This window comes from Setaria italica, chromosome I, assembly GCF_000263155.2.
Source record: "Setaria italica strain Yugu1 chromosome I, Setaria_italica_v2.0, whole genome shotgun sequence".
Taxonomy (NCBI): Eukaryota; Viridiplantae; Streptophyta; class Magnoliopsida; order Poales; family Poaceae; genus Setaria; species Setaria italica.
The window spans coordinates 16167345-16185303 of NC_028450.1; the positions used below are offsets into that span (position 1 = coordinate 16167345).

Sequence of the window (17959 nt, forward strand, 5' to 3'; positions counted from 1 at the left end):
AATAAGATTGATAACGATGTCCTAAACACAATTAACAAGATATCTTAGCTAAATTATAAGCAAGAGTATTCCTGCCTTCATGACGAAACTGAACTTGGTTCGAGCTGCTTTGTCTGAAGAAAATCTCCTCAAGGACTTCCACATATTTGTATTTTGAAATTTTGATTTCTCTCTTAAACTATTGATTTCCTCCAAGCAGTTCGGGCCACACAGAACCGGCCTGTAGACCTTCGTTGTGCAGCTGTCTACCTCTTGGGCTTTGAACTTTGCACACTTTTGTGTAAACGCATTTGGGCTAACTGGCTAATGAAGAGGGGGTAGTATTCTTTTTTTACCGTGAGGGGGCCACGGCCCCAGCTGGCCTTCCTGGTTGATTGTGATGGAAAAGGTCCAAAATTCTTGACTTGAAATAATAACAATTCGAAAGGAATAACTCGTTTGGATAAATAACAACTAACTTTGTCCCAATAGGAAGCAAACCAAAATGGCACTCTCAGAACATGCCAAAGTGCTGTTTTTAGAACAAACCTCATTAACACCAATAAATTAATTAAATGTACTAGAAATAAATACAACACTGAATGACAGATAGTATTAGACTATATTACCTGAGTGAGACTTGTACCTAAACTTTTTTCAAAACCACGGTATGTTACGTGTGCCGCACAAGCTGATGGCACGAAAAATGCTCAGGTCTAAGCAAAATCAAACTGTGCCACAGAAAAAGAACTGGTTCTTTTTATGCATGCCGAATACATTTGATTTTGTGATAAAACTGGCCGCCAAATGCAAGTTACAACAAGGATCGATGACATCGCAATACTATTATATTCCACAGTTGCCGTCATTGCTTTCTTGGGCAACGTAGTCAACCCCTCCAAAGAAATAAATAGCGAAATCGATAAGCCAACAATTAATCCCCTCCTCAATTAATCCAATCCAACTCTATATAAATAATAAATATAAATCACGGACCGCCTATCCTGGCTTATTTAGCTGTGAAGCATGGGAGGGCGGCAGTAGGGCCCCTTGAGCCATCCGTCAGTGATCTGCTTGTACGCGGCTTCCGTGAGGTGGATGCCGTCCCAGCTGAGATGCGATGCGGGGCTGGCGCACGCGGACGCTCCCTGCATCCCGCAGCGGGCGCTGTTCTGGTAGTTGTACTTGCCGCCGCCCGACCCGCAGCACGTCTCGAACACCGAGCTGAACCCTGCAACACCCATCAAGAACAAAAAAGATGAATAAATGAAAGATGAACAAAAGGCTAGGATCGGACTCGGAACATGTTGGCGCATTGGTTGGGAGAACATAGCCAGATGGAGCGAGAGCTCGAGACATTGATGGAAAACGCTTGACACTGCACCACCCCTAATCGGCGCATCGATCTGCCATCGTGTTCCCATGCATACCCCCTAAACAAATAATGCTCGCCAGTACGTCGTCACAATTAATTACGAAACGACCATGCATGCCTGGCCGGGGCCATTTTCTTTGAGACGCCCGCACGACATGTTCACGTTTCCGCGTAACGCGCAGGCATGGGTCTCACTCACTGATTGAGGAATCTCAGCCCGGTGCACATGGGCACGTGCAGCTCACGCTGCTGGTAGTGCACATGTTTTCAGAGTGTTTTTAAACCTACCACGTTGCTTGTTTTTTGTATTTACCTGTGGAGTTCAGTGTTTGCCAGGATGGCGCGTTGAAACAAAGGCTCTCTGCGAGGGGAGCTGGAAGAGTCATGGCTCAATACTAAAATCGCAGTAGCCGCCAAGCCGGCCCGCTCCGGACGCTCGTCACGGACACTAAGTTTGCGTGACATTTCCCGTTATACTAGCTACTAGTCCTATCGGATTACAACCTGGAAGAATATGGGGACTAGGCCGGCGCGGAGCTCATAGAGGGCGTACCGTAATTCTGCGGGTTCCGGACCATGTCGTAGACGCCGGAATAGAAGTCGGCGTACATGATCCGCACCGTTTTCCTGTGCCTGCTCTGGATGATGTCGACCCTTTTCTTGAGCAGGGTGTTGTGGTACGTGGAGAGATCATTGAACTTGTTGAGGCAGCCGAGGTCGTCGTAGTCGCTGCTGTTGGAGCTCTGGTAGATGGTCAGGTAGATGGGGAAGCACCCAATCGGCAGCACCCCCGGCACCACGATGTCCGTCGCGCCCATGGCGATCAGTTTCTGAACGGTCGCAACAATGTAATTCCTCAAGACACAGCGCCCCAGTACTCTTGCAGGTGAGAGGCAGAAACGTAGCACAGCGAGAGCTCACATCGATGCCCCTGGAGATGGTGTTGACGATCTTGGGCGTGTATTTCCTGGCCTGCTCGGTGGTGTAGCCGCCAAAAATCATGGCGTTGTAGTCGTTGCCGCCGAATTCACCGAACACGAATAGGGAGTTGGCCAGGTAGCTCTTGCAACCTGCTCGTACACACACGAGGACGAGTTGGACCAAGCGAATTGACTACTGATAGCATAGGGTCTTAATAAGAAGGTAAGGTAAAGCGCGTGGTAGCTGGTGACATAATGTTGGTGAGCTCTGAGTCGTCCGTCCACTTACTTTGCCCGCAGATGGAGGTGGCGATCTGCTGGAACCACTGGAGCTGGAAGCTGATGGGCCCGTTGTTCCAGATCTTGTCGGAGAGCCCCAATGACCGGAAGAAGGGCGCGTCCATGGCTGTCGCGCCCGTGATCGCCATGTTCGCTCCCTGCTTGAAGTCCCCGCTGCTCGACTTGGACGGCGGCAGCAACGGCAGCCCGAACTGGTCGCCTGCGTGTGAAGAGACAGAGGGGGCCGTGTCGATGATTGAATTGAATTTGAGACAATTAGAATACGGGATCGACTCGATAGAGATCGAGGAAGTCAGGATGGAGATGCGTACTCAGGAAGTCGACAACGACGCGGCCGTCGGAGCAGCGGCATGTCGGGGTGCCGAAATAGGTCTCACCGTAGGGCGGCTGGGTGAAGGTGATCATCGACGGCCTGCCGTTAGTGCACAGGTTGCCGGTGTCCGTGATGGAGTCGCCGAAGTTGAAGATGGCACTGTAGTTCTGCGCCGCGGCGAGCACCCACGACGCGAAGAGCAGGGTGAGCATCAGCGCCGACGCCGGCGCGGCACCAGTAGCCGTTCGGTGGCTCCCCATGATCCGCGGACGCTTGCTGCCGGCCGACCAATGCGACCAAAGCCAGCAACTGGCGAAAGGAGACGGTGGTGCGTCTGCCTGTGCAAAGGTCTCGGCTGCTCAGCACAGCGCTGGTAGAGCTGCAGAGCGGAGCACTTGAATGAAACGGGTGGCTGGAGGCGGGTTTTATAGCCTCTCGCCCTCTTGAGGCAGCGCGTCGCCCTGGGCCCTGGCTCCTTTTCCAGCCGGATTCCGCCGATCGCTGTACCGCCTGACTGACAACGGACAGGGACAGTCCAGATGACATTCAGACGGGGAAAGATATATCCCGTGTTGGATCTGAAATTTCCGGGGTCGATTAATCAAAATTATAGTATGTCATGTGGTTCTACAAGGTGCATGTGGGAGCAGTTTGCACGCATTTCGGTAGTTGATCAACATGCAGACAGGAGGAGCGGCATTTCGCTGATTTTATGAGCTGTATTTCTTCCACCTTTGCGATTGATCGGTGACTTCCATGTGATTTTGGGGGCCTTTTGGGTGGGCAGTACGGTCGGTGCTCGCAAGGTCCAACCAGATTATTAGAATGAATGAGAAAGAACTGTTTTTGTATTTCAGCCAACTAGGTATTCAACTAGCGAGTGCATGGAGCCCCGTACATTTGTTTCCTACTTTAAAAGATATCAGAAACCTACTCCTATGTGACTTCGGTTCCATTCGTTTGTATGTATATGCGCACTGGCAGAACATAGAATGGCAGAACATAGAATGGCAGAACAGGCCTTTTCCCCGGTGCTTATACTAAGCTGTACCGGTGTTTGAAAAGGACTAGTTTAAAAGCATTTGATAGCTCGGATTAATTGTATACTATTAAAATGTTCACTAGTGGTATTCGTATTATAGATGAGTAGTATTGGTCGTATAAGGGTATTATGAGGAAATAATTTTGGATGTTTTTTAATTAGGGCCTCATCTTATTTGTAAATTGGAATCACAATTATTTCATTAGAATATTGAAATCACAGGCAGCTCATTAAAAATTAGAAATTGGAATCACACCTGCTCCTCTCCCAGTCACCTCTCTTCATCTCGCTGTCCTCTCTACCTCTCTTCCTGTCGCAAACCCTGGCGGCGGTGCGGGCCGGTGCGACTGCCGAGGAGACGATGAACGGCAACGTGTGGGTTCACTGGAGCGTGCGGGTAAACAGCGTTGCGCAGGCTCGCGCAAGCCACTGAAGGGGAGGACGGGCCTTACAGGAGAGGCAAGGACGGCAGCTAAACGGCAGCACGCCCGCCCACACGAACTGCCCGAGGGGAGGGCGGGCTCGCGTGAGCGCAGGGGAGGGGCACTTGCGGAGGCTGCATGAGTTGGAGCAGCCAGATCTAGGCCAGTCTGTACGAGCGACAGGGCGGGGCATGGCAGCGGCTGGGGATGGGGCACCTCATCCTCCCCTGTTCACTTCTCCCGGTGGGCAGCAGCTTCGGAAATGAGGTCTTTGACAGTGGATTCGGTCTCCTCCCGGAAGTGAAGGATGCAAGCTCCTCCTGGAAGTAAAAAAATCAGGGGTGTTGTCGACGATCTCCGTTTCTCCGGATATTGCTTCGTCAGTGAAGTTGCTCTAGTCAGCCTCTTGAGCAGGGTTCAGATACTTCAGAGAAGGGAAAATTGGTTTCATAGCATCGAAAGATCGTTACGTCCGTAAAATACCATAAAAAATTCACCCCTCATAAAATACCATTCAAAAATTGAACCGTCGTGCACTGGAAATAGCAATCTGTCATGTTTTAAGGAAACGCCATCAACCCTATCAAATCCTCCATTCTCCTTCCCAAGCTGAGTGCGGCAGCTCCTCGTTCCTCTGCTTGGCAGCGCGCCACCAGTCCACCACTGCCACGCACATACAACCGCCTCATCCTTGCTGGAGTCCAAGCTTCGGGCTAAGGATGTCGAGGTCAAGCAAGGGCGTCCTAGTCCCAACGCCATCTCTCCTCGGTTCTCTCTCCCACCACCAAAACAAGCACCAATTGCAATCTGTCTTATTCAATCCCTCTCTGCTGCTCCCCTTACCTCTTCTCAAATCGGCACAAACTATCAAGCCGCACCTGCATCTCTGAACAGAGGAAGCAAGCAGCATGCCTCCCTTTTCTCTATACTTGATTTCTCCCTGTTCTCTATAGGATCAGAAGCACCTGCCTGCTTCAATTTTTCACGTGGGCAAGTACTAAATCCACCACAGAAACCTTCAACACCATCAAATCGATGGGCACCGGAGGCCAGGGCTGCAAGGCATGCCTGTGGGCCGTCATGCTGCTCGTTGGTCTGGATATTGGGCGTGCCGCCACTCGGCCCGTCGTGGCGGCCGAGCGAGGACTTTGGGGCAGCGCCTAGCACCTACCTGGACGGGTATGGCTGTACGGCAAGGGGCGCCTGTTTGGGCCGCAGGACGGGCGCTGACCTAGAGTGGAACTGCGGAAGGGGCAGCGGCTGCCTGGAGCAGTCACGGACGGTAGCCTGAACCTGCGGCCTGGGACTGAATTTGGGAAGGAGAAGGGACAAGGTACACGGCGTTGACAGCGTTTATACTCTAGATATGACAGAATGCTATTCTCAGTTGACAATTGTTCTTTTAATAGTATTTTACGGAATGGCGAAATTTTGATAGTATTTTTCGGATACTGTGCCATGAAACTAATTTTCCCGACATCAATGACGACCAGATAACCAATCAGGCAATATTTCTAAAATAATCAATGGATGATGCCTTAAGGGGACCAGTCTCTGCTGCAAACCTCAGAGACAGATGGGAGTCTTGATGGGAGCTGCGACATAATTTCTGGAAGGGTGACACGGTGTTTTCGTGGTGTATTTCTTGTAGATATGCAACAAGTTTGTTTTTGTACCCCAAAACGCATAGGACCTAAAACTATAGGTCCTTTATTCCTAAATTATTTAGACGAATGTATAGGATAGAATGGTGTATGATACCGTACCGTAGAGAGATAGGAGATGGGAAAAACAACACCCACCCAAGGAGGGCGGTAACCTTTCATATATATAGCCAAGGAGGCTTGGTGTACAAGAAACAGGTACAACACAATATGATTATACATATAGATCCTAACACCGTCTGCAGTTGTAGCGAGAGCTAGATTGACGCAAAGACTGAACCTAAAATCAGTAAACAACTATACATGCAGTCCTTTTGTCGTGATATTTGCATACTGGTGGGCTGATGACACATGAAGAACCCCAACTTCACCAAGAGTGACCTTCTCGCGGACGAAGTGAATATCGATCTCAATATGTTTCATATGACGGTGGTGGACGGGGTTAGCGGTCATATAGACAGCACTCACATTGTCACAGTATACCACCATCGCTAAAGCAAGAGGGATGTGAAGTTCTTGGACAAGCTGCCGGAGCCAGCAGCATTCGGCCATAGCATGAGCAACAACTCGGTATTCTGCTTCAGCACTGGAATGGAAAACCGTGGTCTAGCGTTTGGATGACCATGATACCAGATTATCACTGAGGTAGACGCAGTAGCATGAACTGCAGTGTCAATAGTCTGGACTGCCTGCTCAGTCAGCGTCAGAGTAGGTTGTGAGTGTGTCAACTGAACTAGTGCCAATGTGAAGACTAGCAGATAAAGTCCCCTTCACCCAGCGCAGCATGCGCTTGATCAGCGCAAGGTGAGGCTCTCTGTGATCATGCATGAATAAGCAAATAGCATATGCCGGATCTGGGCGAGTCAGTGTGAGATACTGAAGAGTACCAACTAGCACTACAAGAAATGTGTTGATCTATGATGAAAATTTTATGACACATTTGTTCTCGTCATAGATCTATGATATTTCTGGCTGAAAACATCATAAACTTTCACATCTGAGCAAATTTAATTAGTGACAAAGTTACGAAACATCATAAAAGTTACCACTGTAGCAAAAAAGAAATCATCACTCGCTCTTACATAGTGGTTTTGTGACAATATAAGGTCGGCGAAAATGTCATAAACTGACCAGGGTCCCACATGTAAGCATTTGTTGAAAAATAAGGTATGCAAAAAAGTCATAAACCGAGAGGGATCCCCCATGCAAGCATGAGTTAAGAAATAAAGAGTTCCAATTCGTCGTAAAATCTAACAGGGTTCCACAAGTCAGTCTGTGATAAAAAAGGGAGAAAAATAAAAAGGTAAGAGTGTCAAGAGCAGGGTTCGAACCTGTGACCTCTTAATTCTGACAAATCAGCACAACCACTGAGACATAATGCAGTTTATGATTTTTGAACAAGGCAGCTTCTTTATATTACAGTTCCCAATTGCAGACTAGAGCAACGGGTATATCTGCAATGGCATCAACTGCAAGGGACTCACCGGCACGCTCTTGTTAGCTGTGGCAAAGACTTAAGCTTAGACGTGTTGGTGCGTAGATCTGCATCGGGCGGCGTGAATGGCGCATCCTAGCAGTGAAGGGGAGTAGGAGTTACAGTCAGGTCAATCCCCTATTTTGTGCCGCTAATTTCCCCTTTCGTTAGAGGGAAGGAGATTTTCTGGAATTGGGGATTGGGGTTGAAGAAAGTAGATTCTGATTTCATCCTACACTTAGGTCTGCATCCGATTGGTATTAGAAGTTGATAGGCTATAGTTTATGAAGTGGAAAACTAAACTTTGATTTTAAATTACAGTGACTTTTTTGAATATTCTGAGTATTCCATCATCTTCTTCCATTGGTAGCTACTGCTCGGAGACATCTTCCTGCGACACTACCCGTTAACATCCTAAAAGCAAGTGCGATAACGGATTGAGAGCAGTGGTGAAGTATTCTTGGACCGTTCTCAACCCTGGCCATCGGTTTGCTTGCTGCCCAAAGTAATGGCTACCTACCTCACAAAGATATTGGTGCTGTAGTTTCATGTTATTGTTGTTAATGACAATTTGTAAAGGGGTGTTTAATTTGTAGGATGAAAAGAAGCAATACGGTTACATGATCTGGGTTGATTAAGAATGGAATGATAGGGCCTTTGGTGTTCTCGTGAAGCTCATGAAAAAGAAGATGCAAGCTAAGGAGGATGCAAAGAAAGTGGGAAGAAGAACTGGCAAAAGCTAACAGTGAGATGGTGCGGCAACAACTTCAGAAGGCTACTGCCGAGCTGAAGTTCATTGGGAATTATAGGCACAATGTCAAACTCGCACACCTACTGCTTGCTTTATTTGTTGTTCTCACGGGATTGATGCTTGGTGGCAAGGGTTATTAAGTAGATGGTGAAGTTCTTAGCTATGGTGAACAATCTTAATGTAGTTTCCTTTGTCTGTATTTGTGATGTTCCTATCTATGGTCAACCATCTGGATTTTGTTTGAATTTGTCAATTTGTGATTGTCCTGAGGCACTTCAAAAAAAAGTTGTTTGTGAAGTTGTTAGTGTTTTTACTCCAGGAATACTCTAGTGAAAAATTAATAAAAATATAACAAGAAAGAAATGACTCCTTAGGAGTCGAACATGAGACCACATGTTTGTGGTGGGCAATCCATACCACCAAACCAACTGCACACTTGCATAGGAATTGGCTTTTATTGTTCTTTATGGAAATGAAAATGTGCCACCGAGGTGGGCGTTGCCTACTCCTCGTAGCCGTTCATCTGCACATCGATGATTCAGATCGACTATTTGACGCCACGGCCTCTGACGGTTGCCATACCAGTGTTCCCGCACGTTCTTCGAGGAGCTAGTTGCCATCCTTGAGAGGCGTCGGTTGCCAAGCTTCCCAGGGAAGCTGGTGCAACTTTCCATGGAAGGTGAGGAACTCCTTATTTAATCACCATTTCCCCCACCATCAGCGTCGTCACCAGTTCCACTACCATCTCGTCCCCTACGCGTACCTCAATCCAGCACCTCGACCAACGCCATGAAGTGATCTGTCCCCCCTCACCACCGCCTCCTCCAGCTCCCCATCACGCCACCTCTCCCCCACCGGCTCCCCCTCATGCATCGAGCGGTCCTCCGGCGCCTCCTTGTCATCATCGCGGGTTGTCACCGCGCTTCCGCCGCACCATCGCTCGCAACTTCACGGCAGCGCTACGGCACTACGTCCACACGGTGGGGTCATCTCGCGATAGCGGCACTTCCGTGTTGGGATCCTGCTCCAACGCTGGTGACCTCGGGTGGCCATTGCGCTTGTCATCGGATTGCACTCCGACGCTGCTGACCTCAACCCACCGTTGCTCGCGGATGGTCGCCGTGGAACCGTTGGGGGCTCCCCGGCGCGTTTCCAACTTCCTCTGGCAGTGGGGGTGGCTTCCTCCACCCCCGCGCCCTCATCACCGCATTGAAAGTTGACCTTGACGGTGACCCTTCTAGCTGATGCGTTCAACTTTGACTCCAACTCCCAGACTAAGATGGACTCGTTTGACGACCGTCGCCGCGGCTACCGCACACTCTTCCTCTGGGGCGGCACTCTGCGTGTCTTCCGCCGCGCTAACAACACCTTCGCGTGCCCCATCTGCCCCAGCACGAGGCATCAGTGGAGGATCCTGAATGAGGTCAAGGACCACATCCTGGGGATGGCAAAGTCCTTGCCCCTGAGGGGTGAGAACAAGAAGTGGAGCTGCCACCTCGTCGTGGCTCGGAACGAGGGGTGGATGGTGGGAGCGAGCCATGTCGTTGGAAGATCAATGCTGTTATCTTTGCTATGCTATTAATTAGTAACTTTAGATTTTTTTGGAACCTTAGCCATCTTTGATATGTTGTTATTTTTTGTTTGCAAGATCAATGAACCTGTTTTCCTGCTCTGTTTGCTCTATTTTCCAGTTCTGTTTGGTTTGTTAACTATCCCTCACCCTTAATGTGATTAATGTGGATTTTTACCTGAGGATTAATGTGGCAACTGTCCATGTTCCAGTGTCGTGTAATGTCACATCCTCCACGTCCACGCAGTCGGTCATCCTTAGTTCTCGTGTAGGCATGGTTACTTGAAACAAATTTTTGGTCTTCCCTCATTTAATTCCCAAGATGGATCGAATTTTATGTTTCATTTAATGAGAATGTAGTTGGAATAGTGCATCAATTTTGTGAGGGGTTGAATATCAATATGGGACGATTATTAACAAATACGAATGTGATTTTATTTGTCTCTCTCTCAAAAGCAAGGAATCTTTGCTCACCTAGCTTGTTCGTTCTCTCCACCATCATCTCCTCCAATGGATGCCGCCGTTCCTCGTATCACTCACGTCCGAGCTGAGGGGTCAAAAGGGAGGTCCTTGACGCTCCACATCACACTGCTACTGTGGAGCACCACGACAGTGCCGAGGTGCGGTGGCTGCGGCGCCACTAAGGCATCGCAGTGGGGGATGGGCTTGACAGGGCCCTGATTGCTCTGTAGCACCTGGGGGGTCGTCGTAGGGCCGCGGGGAGCGGCGGGGAAAGCCCCGACGTCATCGGCTGAAGACCATGACCACCGTCTCCAATCAGCCGCCGTCGGCACCGAAAGGTGGCCTCTAGTGGGTGCAGTGTGAGCGAAGCACGACCGGCTGCACGTCGCTGCAGACCATAGCCACTCGACCAGCAATGCAAAGTGGGCCAAGCATAGTTTCTCACCCAGTGTGGGAGGTGCTGGACCCTTTCCTTCTCGACGGGCGACGCCGCCCATGATCGTCGACGAGCCTTACTGGATGGCCAGCCGCAACATTCCTCCTCCAGTATCTTCGCCTCCGTAATCGTTTAAGATTTCTGAGTAATAACTTATGTTTTCGTCCGTGTGTCCTAAACAAAACTGCCATGCACCTCTAATGTTTGTAACATCGTATTTTGAAATATGGATTGGATGTTTTGTTAGCAAAGCATGTACCACAATGGTTGCAACCTATAGATGCCACAATTTCCCATTGATTGTAGTTTGAATAGTGCATCGAATTTTAGAGAGGATGTAAATCAATATGGGATGATTATTAACAAATAATGTGATCCTATTTAGCTCTCTCTGAAAAGCAAGGAAATCCTTGCTCACCTTGCCAAAATTTAGACCAAGCAACTTTTTCCTAATAAAGGATTGCACATGTTAGTCCAACCTATTCAATTTTCCAATAATGGATCATACATCTGCACATCGCCAAGTATCAAATTCTTTCTTTTACCTGATTATTAACATGGCAACCATCCACGTTCTAACAACGTGTAATGTCACATCGTCCACGTTCCATATCCATGCAGCTGGTTATTTTGGGATGCTAGCTGATGAAGGAGCGGTGGTTTTATTATAAATGCAATACACCTCCACTTGTTCTTCTTCAACCGGCCTCAAGCGCAAGAAAACCCTTGGGCATCTCCTCTCGGTGCAAGAAAACCCTATTTGGCAAGGTTGAAAGTCAATATGGGACGATTATTAACAAATAATGTGATCCTATTTGGCTCTCTCTCAAAAGCTAAGAAATCCTTGCTCACCTTGCCCAAATTCAAGCCAAACATATTTTTGCCAACAAAGGATTGAAAATGTTAGTCCGGCCTATTCACTTTTCCTAAACCGTAAAATACGTCCTCACCTTGCCAAGAAACGCAAGTGTCTCTGCTACTCCAGTAAGACGTGACCGAAAATGTCCGGTCTCATACAAAATATATTCGCAGAAAATCTAGTTTCTTAACAAAATCTTATTTTGACCCTAAAATCAACGTGGCAACCAAAAGTTGTTCTAGTGACGGTTGTTTTGGGAGACTTGCCTGGTGAAGTAGCGGTGGTTTTGTTATAAATGTGATAGCCCTCCACTTCTTCTTCAGCTAGCCTCAAGCACAAGAAAACCCTTCTGCATCTCCTCCTATTGGTGCAAGAAAACTCTTCTGCATCTCCTCCTCTCGGCGCAACTACAGTGCTCCCTTCCTTATCTCTGTATCAATTTGTATGTACATTCAACCCTGACCCCTCTTTGATCAAACTAATTTCTATGTGCATTTCAGGATCGTAGACATGGATACTCCAACTCCGCTACTGGAACTCACCATCACCCAGGCTATGCTGCTCCACCTTGGTGTCTGGAATGTTGTTGTTGATCGGGTGGTGGCAGCTTATGTCACCAAGTAGCACCACCAGGCTCCTTGGCTCACCACGTCAGTCTACATCAGCGCTTCGTTAGGCCATCACAACTTCAAGATGGCACACGACACTACCTCCAAGCTTGTCTTTGTTGTACTTCCATCCTCCCAGGATGTTGACTGCCTTCACGATCACACCTGGCAGTGGTGGAAAGAGGTCATCATCTTCCACCACATCAGTCGCTTCAACATCTTCGAGGGTGACTGTGAGTCCCTGGGCAACCCTAGGGAGATTATGTAGATCGTTTATCTTTGCAATGCTGTCAATCGTTTATCTCTCCATGTTCTAGTACTTGCAAATTAAGTTTAGTTCTTTATTTCTCTACCAGAATTCGCTGAGATTTCAATGTTATTCACTTGCAAAAGGCTGTTACATTATTAGAGATCGATTAACCTCTTACCATTTTTCATCCCCCAACTCCCGATGCAACCCTTCGGCTTTCCCTTGGCAACTAAGAGCCATTAATGTATTGGTACCCTTCTCCTATGCTAACCAACCCCTCCATTGCCTTGCCTCCACTCTCTTCCTCTAGAAAACTACCATGGCTTCTTCTCCGATTGCTTCTTCTCCTTGTTCCAACTACTCCTCCGACGAGGATGTTGGCCCTATCAAGGATCGTGGGCCACCGTATGATGAGTCCGACCCCTCATATGAGCTCTCCATTGTACCTGAGTCTCCCAGGTACTCCTACGATGAGGAGACCGAGTACGAGAAGAAGGAGGAGGAGGAGGACAACGATGAGACCTACGTTGAAGAGAACTTGGACGAGGAGGATGAGGAAGCGATGATGGAGGTGGTAGAGGAGGAAGCGATGACAGTGACCTACCAAGAAGTGGAAGCGAGCGGAGGCGGCTGCGGTGCAGGTGGTGGAAGTGGCATTGGCGGAGATTGTGGTGGAGGAGAGGGCCAAGAAGCGGGCTGCTAAGAAGAGAAGGGAGGAAGAGAGGGCCAAGAAGAAAGCTGCCAAGAAGAGAAGGGAGGAGGTGGAGGTGGACTCGGAGATGGCTAGGAAGAGGAGGTGGGTGGACTTCAATGTTGACTCTGGTCCCTCCAATGCCGGTCCTGGAAATGTCACTCCCGCGGCACCCACCATTGTCGGCCCCATGCCAGAGTCATCGGGGAACTCCTCAGAGGGGTCATCCTAGATTACTCCGATTTGGGGTTTTCTTTTGCATGTACATAGGTGTTCTTTTAGATGGAAAGATCAATGGACAGTTTTCTTTTGCATGTACATAGGAGCTCTGTGAATCTAGTAGGAAAATCCTCAATTTTCTAGTGCGAAGATCAATCCCCTGTTTTCCTACTATGTTTGCTTTGTGATGGGACATCAGCAAGAATCTATTCATCTTCCTTGGTGCTTTGGTTTTCCTTGGTCATGATGCTGCATCATAGCCTGCCTTTCCATGTCTTGTCAAGTGATTTTTCTATTCTTATCCCACCGCACCGCACTACAGCAAAAAAGTCAATGTTTCCCGTTGAATGTGCATGAACGGACTCTCTCGTACCAAGTACTAGCAACAATGGCTATCTTGTCTTGTGTATTTAGAAACAAATGACTATCTTCCGTAATTGGTTTTTTGAGTGGTTGAAAATCAATCTATGACGAAAAGTTTAGTCCGTCCTATTTACTTTTTCGACAACGGATCTTACGTTTCTACTTCGCCAAGAATCACTATTTTTGATCATTGTGCCGATGATGTATTGTCACTTTACCAACCGAATTGCATGATTTTTCCAAGAGTTCCAAGCTTTTCCTAGGGAGATTAATTAAATCATTTATCTTAGCTATGTTGTTCTCCAACTCACATAGCTCGAGAGGACAAGATGGATCAAATTTTATGTTTCATTTAATGTGATTGTAGTTAGAATAGTGCATCAGTTTTTTTGAAGGTTGAAAATTAATATGAGATGAACATTAACAAATAATGTAATCCTATTTGGCTCTCTCTCAAAACCAAGGAAATCCTTGCTTACCTTACCAAAATTCAAACCAATTCAAACCATTTTTCCAACAAAGGATCGAACATTTTGGTCCATCCTATTCACTTTTCCTCTAACGGATCTGTAACAACCGACCCCTAATCCTTTCCAGTTAGTCTTGATCGCAGCCCTCAACCTTAGTCAGCTGTCATGCTTGACCGCACCTAAGTGCTCAGTTTTCCACCAGGTCCCGACCCCTGGATCCAACCCCTTCCCGCTTCGCTCCTTTTCCGACCCCGGCGAGCTCAGCCCACCGTCGGATCCTGCTGATCTTCCTCACCCGTCCGATCTATCCACCGGTGGACCCGTGAGATCTTTTCAGATCCTCCGCGACAGCCGCACACGAGTTTGCATGGCCGCCTCGGAGTCTTCCTGCCGCGTGGCTCGTCTTCTCCGACGCTGCCGCTCAGTTTTGTCTCTGGCAAGCAACAGAGTGGGTTCCCGCGGCCCTTTTCCCCAATGGCAGCGGAAGCCCTCTGCACCCCTTTCTGCAGAGCCTCGCCTCCCACGCCCATCATCACGCCACCAGATCCCGACCCCAGAGCCCGATGTCGCCCGTCTTTTCCGTCCCTTCAGCCACAGTTGCGCCGCCCGGTCGTCGCTACACGACGATTCCTCCACCGCCAACCCCGACCGCGGCCGCGACAGTTCCTTTCCCCGCTCTGTCAGAAGCCGCCCGACAATCTGTTGTTCCGCGCTCTCCCCGCGCCCGCGTCCGCCTGTCTTCTCACCTGTGCGCCCTCGATTCTAGCACCGTTAAACCGGTCGCTTCTATCACCTCTTCCGCACGACGACGCCCGCTTGCTGCCAAACCTCAACCACCAGTCTACTCGCTCCTACGCCGCCCTGACGGCAGAACGCAATGATCGCTGGCGTCACCCCCGGAGTTCTGCAGCACCGTCCTCCTTGCTCAATCACCGCCACGGCAGAGCACTCCATTGCTTCTCCCCGGCCTTCGCGCCGCTCCCCTTCTCTCTCTCCGCGCTGTTTCCTTTTCCCTGCTCCAGCAGCTATAAAAGGAATGCCCCGTCGCCGGAGTTCCCTCCACCTTTGTTGCCTTCAGCTTTCTCTAGCTCCCTGCTCAAGCTCCTAGCGCCACCCACCCAGTTCTTGAGAAGTTCTTCTCCCAGTTCCCTCTCAGTTCCTCCAAGTCACCCAGCAGCTTGCTCCTCCGTGCTGCGTAAGAGCTCTCTTGTGATCCGCAAGAAGCAGCGCCGCCGCCGTAGCATTGCCAGTCGTAGCCCTTGCTCGAAGCTTTAGTCCCTCCGCCCAAGTTCGCTTCTTCCCGACCCCAAGCTTTCCTTTCAGGAAGAAGGTGAGTTGCCGACCCTAAGTCCGCCTCGCCCGACCCCTCCTATCCGCCCGACCCCAGTTCCGTCTCGCCCGACCCTGTCTGTTCCGCCGACCCTTATCCGCCTCGCCCGAGGGCTTGGCTGTGATCTTTTTCTTCAACTCGAGGGTGTATGTGTAAAACCTGGGAACCCTTCAGCGCTTGCGTCTAAGGATCCCAGTTATCACATCCTCTAGTTCAAGGATCAGACCACTAGTTCCTTTCCTACCCTTACCTCTTAATCATCATCAGCTCTCTCGAACCACCATAACCTCCTGCTCTTTGTCGCAAGTTTCTGGGCTCAGGCGAGCCAATGTTGCTGTTGAAATAACTGTCTAAGATAACCCTTGCATTGCATTCGTGTAGAGCTGCACCTCGCCGACGGTTTCTACGAGCTTCACCCGGCGCCAGAAGAAGAAGCTGTAGCCAAGCTCCTGCCCTCCGAAGCAAAAGTCGCCCCCGAAGCCGAGCAGTTCCCGTCCTCCTTGCTTGAAGGCAAGCCCCGGTTGCATGAAATCCTACGTGTTTTGCCAAACTTGCGCATGCCTTCCGTATAGCATGCTTGTGCATTTACGCATAGGAGTTGTGTGAAACCCTAGATGCATGACTCAGTTAACCCATGATCTGAGCACTAGCAGTTGGACCGAGTAGCTGCATTGCTTAACTAGGAGATGGTAAAAGTCGAGTGATTTCCTGTCACTCGCGAGTTGTAGGAGTTGCATGATTTACTCTCCTGTTATAACTATAAGGATGATGGATGGGGCGGGGTTTTGGTAACTTTTTGGTGGTCGGATGGTCGCCCCGTCTGTCTATGAAATCTTGCTAAGGCCCGACAGCGGTGGTGTTCGTGATCAAGTGTTTGAAAGTACTAGCCTCATACTTAGTATGGGATGAGGAAGCCTAGTACCGGATTGAACCTAGACGTGAGTGGTCACCCCATTGTTCTTGGAACGGAGTTTCCCCTGCTGGTTGTCGCACGTGGTGGCAAGCGTGGTCACAGGACGGCAGAGGCCGAGTCTGTGGAACCTTGCACTAAAGGAAATGGGCCCGACACGGGTTAGGGGATTGATGGGGAAGGCCGACACAGGAAGCGACCTCCGGGTGCGCGGATGTCGTGAGGCTAGGTTCACCATGCATGGTTAAAGAACTCGAATCGATTCGTCTGCCTCTCACAGCTTGAGATTGCTTGATCGCTATGTCACCCTGAGTAAATGAGGAATCTGATGATGGCAATGTTTGTTGTTATATCTACACATCTTGTTGGCTCTATGATTGCTTAGAATAGGTTGCACAACCTAGACTGGTAAATGAACCTAGAACCGGAGCTAAAACTTGAATTAGGGTTACTCAGTGCTTTTGGCCAACAAACCCCTCAGCCAAGAAGCCTTGCATGTCTAGAAGGAGGAGTAGTCCTTACTCCTATCGGTTAAGTCTTGTTGAGCTTAGTAGCTCAGCCTTGTTGTGGCTTCTGTTTTCAGGTGAAGTTGCTGCGTCCGACCCCTCTCTGGTTGGTGCTTGGCCGCCCCAGCTCCCGCCAGGCTGGACGGTCGAGTGGGACCCCTCCTCGGACGGTGAGGAGAGGACTCAGTGATGTTCTGGCTGGCCTCGCCCGAACATCCGACCCCGACAAAGTCTTCCGCTAGTGTTTTCTCTGTTGTTCTTTTGAATTTTGTAAAACTCTGATGTTGGATTTTATGGTTGAACTAAAATGGGTAAAACTTGTTTAACTCAATGGACTTGTTGTATTCTCTGTAACCACTCACCTTCGTGTGGGTTTGCTAAACTCGATCCTGTTTAAGTAGTTAAATCGGATGAAATCCGATGGCACTTCGTGTTAGCTCGGTTTAGGTAGGAGTGTCGCATGTTAGGCAGCTTAACCCTGCTTAATCAAGCTAATCCGAGGTGGTTCCGCCACAGCTGGTATCAGAGCCATGTTTAGCATTTCAGAGAACCCAATGAGCCCTAAACACTTCTTTGAAAAGATAAAAGTTGCAAGGAACTTTTGAAAATCTCGTACGATCGTTAAGGATGACTTAGTGCGAGAGGCCCTAGGGGATTTCGGGGTTGTTTTAGGTGGCTAATAAGTATTTGGTTATTTTGCTAACTCTTCCATCACTTCGCCACGTCTATCATACGTGTGCCGAGTTCCGCATCGCGAGCATGCGAGGGTTGATAGGGATCTCCATTCAAAGGACCCTATCTTCGCGGTTATTTTCGCCCACGTCTATTATACGTGCGAAGGTTCCGTATGTGTGTTCCATACGAAGGTTGGTACGGTTCGATTCCAACGAACCTATCGGCAAGGTTGCTTCGCCACGTTTGTCATACGTGTGCCGATTCCGCATCACGAGTATGCGAAGGGTTATATGGTTCTATTCGACAGGAACCTATTTCCACGGTTGAGTGCTGTCCATGCAGCCTTAAACGCATGGGTGCCGTTCCTATA

At 49.1% G+C, this 17959-nt stretch overlaps 1 protein-coding gene across 1 annotated transcript; it reads right to left on the reverse strand.

Annotated features, from left to right (window-relative positions):
- Window positions 1–696: 696 nt before the first annotated feature.
- Window positions 697–3276, reverse strand: LOC101762198 (GDSL esterase/lipase At5g45910). Its single transcript, XM_004952314.4, has 5 exons — window positions 2886–3276; window positions 2564–2773; window positions 2276–2424; window positions 1908–2184; window positions 697–1210 (listed from the first exon to the last, which is right to left on the reverse strand). The coding sequence occupies exons 1-5, from the start codon at window positions 3145–3147 to the stop codon at window positions 993–995; spliced, it is 1116 nt and encodes a 371-aa protein (XP_004952371.1). The 5' UTR covers window positions 3148–3276; the 3' UTR covers window positions 697–992.
- Window positions 3277–17959: the final 14683 nt, after the last annotated feature.